Source organism: Pelobates fuscus, chromosome 5 (assembly GCF_036172605.1).
Source record: "Pelobates fuscus isolate aPelFus1 chromosome 5, aPelFus1.pri, whole genome shotgun sequence".
Classification (NCBI taxonomy): Eukaryota; Metazoa; Chordata; class Amphibia; order Anura; family Pelobatidae; genus Pelobates; species Pelobates fuscus.
Window position 1 is genome coordinate 181,200,429 of NC_086321.1, and position 3,903 is coordinate 181,204,331.

The following is a 3,903-nucleotide window of genomic DNA, read 5'->3' on the forward strand; positions in this document are numbered from 1 at the left end:
AAATATTTAGCATTAAAGTGATTAGCCAATATTTGCACCCTTTAGTTTCGTGTGATTAATTTACTGAATACGTTTTTTGTTACTGAAATTCAGCCGAGCTGAACCGACATAATGGTCAACAAGGGTCTGTGCCAAAAATTGTTTTTCTGAAAAAAAATTGTTTGGTCATAAAGCATTTTATTGCCATGTACAAGTCTAAAAAAAAATGAAAAAGTCGAATGTTTGGCAATAACAATTAATATAATAGTCAATTATTAATAATTTCTGTAGCACAATAAACTATGCTAGATATAATGATTGTAAAACATAATAACACATAATGCAACTATCAGTGGACACCTGCATATGGCTACAGCTGGGCGAGTCCTCACAGGGGAATTTACTTTCCTTTGCTTAGTCTCTTCTTTGAAATCTTGAGCCATACAAGCACTGTATGACTGGAGGTGGCAAAAACTTAGTACAGCCAGGCCCAGACAAGCCATTGAGGAAAGCTAACAAATGCTGATGAGCCACAAATGTCATAGGCCAATCTTCCCCAACTAGTTCTAAAAATCAAATAATTTTCTAACCCTGTAGTCCTGGGTTATTTTTTTTGAATGGCTATCTAGCCACTGTTTCCTCATATTCCCATGTACTGCCACTCTCTTTCTGGCATGCATTAGTAAAGTGTAATGCTTGAAATAAAATAATTCATTTGTAAGATATCTTTCTGCAGAAATGTTGTTTTAGGGATGTCCATATCTCCTTGTTTCTGAGACAATAGATAAAAGGGTTTATAATTGGTGTAACAACTGCATATAACAGAGATATGACTTTGTTTCCATCCATTGATTTGGCTTTCTTCGGACGTGCATACATAAACAGAGTTGTAGAAAAGAATATTGCGACTACAGATAGATGGGAGGCACAAGTAGAAAAAGCCTTCTGTCTTCCCATAGAAGTTGGTATTTTTAAAATATTATAGATTATACTGATATAGGACATAACAGTGACCATAAGAGGGATAAGGAGAATCACTAATGCTAATATAAAATCTACCAACTCTGCCAATGACATGTCCGTACATGCAAGATTAAGCACAGGAGAAATGTCACAGAAAAAATGATTAATAACGTTGGGACCACAGATGGATAACCCAGATATAAAATAGATCTTAATCAATGTAATTATACATCCAGTTATCCAAGAAGCTGCAGCTAATTGAATGCACAGTTCCTTGCTCATGACTTGAACATAATGCAATGGTTGGCAAATAGCAATATACCGATCAAATGCCATGGCCGATAATAGGACACATTCTGTGCACATCAAGAAAATAAAAAAAAAGAGTTGAGTCATGCATCCAGAGAAGGATATGGTTTTACCATCCTTAATGATGTTAATGAGTAGATTTGGAACAGTGACTGTGATGTAACAGATTTCTAAGAATGACAAGTTACTAAGGAAAAAGTACATCGGTTTTTGAAGTGTGGCATGCATCTGTACAATAATAATGATTGCTATGTTTTCTGATATTGTTAGTATATAAGAACAGGAAAACAATAGAAAAGCAAGTACACGCATTTCTACTAGACTTGGAAATCCAAGTAGGAAGAATTCAGTGATATCAGTTTTGTTAATTTGTTCCATACGGATAAATATGTAGTACCTGTGTATAAAATATAAAAATGCTAAATGGAAATGAAAACGAAATACGATAAATGTTTGATTAAGTATATCATCAACAAAACTATTACCTATATTAAATAATAAATACTCTAAAACTATCATTACTCTACAATCCAATATAGTATTTTGAATAGACAAATGTAATTTAAGATGAGTGCTTTTTTGCCTTCTTTTCATGGTTATTAGTGTAGGTATATGCGACTAGTTGAATATATGTGCAGTTGTAAATGGCATACATCCAAGGCTGGACAGGCCCACCGGGATACCAGGACATTTTCTGGTGGGCTTCAGCACATGTGGGCTGCCCAGTGCACTAATTCATCCCTTCCTTAGAGAGGGAGCCCTGCGGCTAGTTTCAGTAACATTGCAGCCGCCACCAGGTGACCGGTCTGGTGGCACACTCTGTGGGGGGTCGGTCGCGTTCCATAGTTACCTTGTGGCCGGTAGCCGCATCTCATGTAGTGTATAGTGGTGCGGCCGGGCTGGGTGGCTACCTAGCTGGTCCAGTGGCACACTTACTGATACTGACTGCAGTGCAACTGTCAGATAGCACAGGAGGACTGAGGGAGGGAGCAGACCTGACTATCATGCTCCCTCATGGTTCCCACAATTCCCAGCACAGCCACATCATAGAGTAGTGATTACTCTATGATGTGTCCATGCTGGAAATTGTGGGTACTGTGAGGGAGCAAGGTAGAGAGAGAGATAACAGTATGTTGCTGTCATTTCCGTTCTCCCAGAGCCCCAGACTAGATTGTCAGACAAGATCAGTCTCAGGGGGTGGTGAAGGGGAGAAATAGACATGGAGGGGAGAAAGAGACAGAGGGGCAAGAGAGATACACAGAGGGAGGGTGGAGAAAGAGGGGGAAGAGAGAGACACAGGGGGAGAGGGAGAAAGCGACAGAGGGGAATAGGGGGAGAAAGAGACAGAGAGGGGAGAAAGAAAGAGACAGAGGGGGAAGAAAGAGATAGGGGAGAAAGAGGCACAAGAGGAATGGGGGAGAAAAAGATAGAGGTGGAAGAGAGAGACAGGGGGTGGAAGAGAGAGACACAGAGGGAGAGAGAGACAGGGATGGAGAAGAGAGACACAGAGGGAGAAAGAGAGAGAGGGGTATAAAAATACACATGGGCAGGGGAGAAAGAGACTCAGGGCTCTTTCTGGACAAGAGAGAGATACAGAGGGAGAAAGAGACAGAGGGGGAATAGAAAGACACAGTAGGAGGGGGAGAAAGAGGCAGAGGGGAAAGAGAGATAGAGACAGAGGGGGAAGAGAGAAACATTGGAGAAGAGGGAAAGAGAGAGACACAGGAGCAGTGAGGGGGAGAAAGAGACACACAGAGGGGCTGGGAGAAGAAAGATGCACACAGAGGGACTGGGGGAGACAAAGAGACACACAGAAGGCTTGTTGGGGAGACAAAGAGAAGGGAAGGGGAACAAAGTGACAGACAAGATTTGTGGGGGCAAAGCTGGGCTGGGGGAGAAATAGACACAGAGAGTGGCAGGGAGGAGAGAAAGAGGCACACATAGGGGATTCAGAAGGGGAGAAAGCGACAAAGGGACACACAAAAGGGGCTGGGGAGAAAGAGACATACTGGAGAAGTGTAAAAGGAGACACACAGCAGCTGGAATGAAGTAAAAGATACACAAGGAGGGATGAAAGAGACACACAAGGGGAGATGAATGAGACACACAAGGTGGGTTGTAAGAGACACAAAGGAGAAAAATTGGAGACAAGATACACTAAATGAGGTTAAAAAAAACAAAGAAGGGAATAACAAACCCTTTAACTCAGGAGCTTATGCCGAAGAGCTGACAGGTGAGAGCAAGACCTCTTATTAAATAGATTTTCCTTCCAATATATACATTTTACTAGCAATCTTGCTAACACAATGTACAGATAGACGTTATTAATGTGATTCTGACAGTAATACTCACACACACACACATATAAATATATATATATATATATATATATATACAGTGGGACCTCGGTTTAAGAATTTAATGCGTTCTCCGGGACGTTTCTTATTGCGAAACATTTGTAAACCGAAACGCGGTTTCCCATAGGAATGCATTGAAAACCAATTAATCCGTTCTGGAGGTCAGGAAAAAGTCAAAATGAGCTGGCATGGAAACCAACCCACAATGCAGAACACTCAATAAAAGGCATGCAAACGACGAAGCTCAGCTCCCTACCTTTCCACAGCTTGAGAAATGCACCAAAAAGTCCAAAAA

General features: G+C 41.1%; 1 protein-coding gene across 1 annotated transcript; it reads right to left on the reverse strand.

Annotated features, from left to right (window-relative positions):
- Window positions 1-690: 690 nt before the first annotated feature.
- Window positions 691-1,635, reverse strand: LOC134612078 (olfactory receptor 6B1-like). Its single transcript, XM_063456458.1, has one exon. It carries the CDS (start codon window positions 1,627-1,629, stop codon window positions 691-693), a length of 939 nt encoding a protein of 312 aa, XP_063312528.1. The 5' UTR covers window positions 1,630-1,635.
- Between the last annotated feature and the right edge of the window lie 2,268 nt (window positions 1,636-3,903).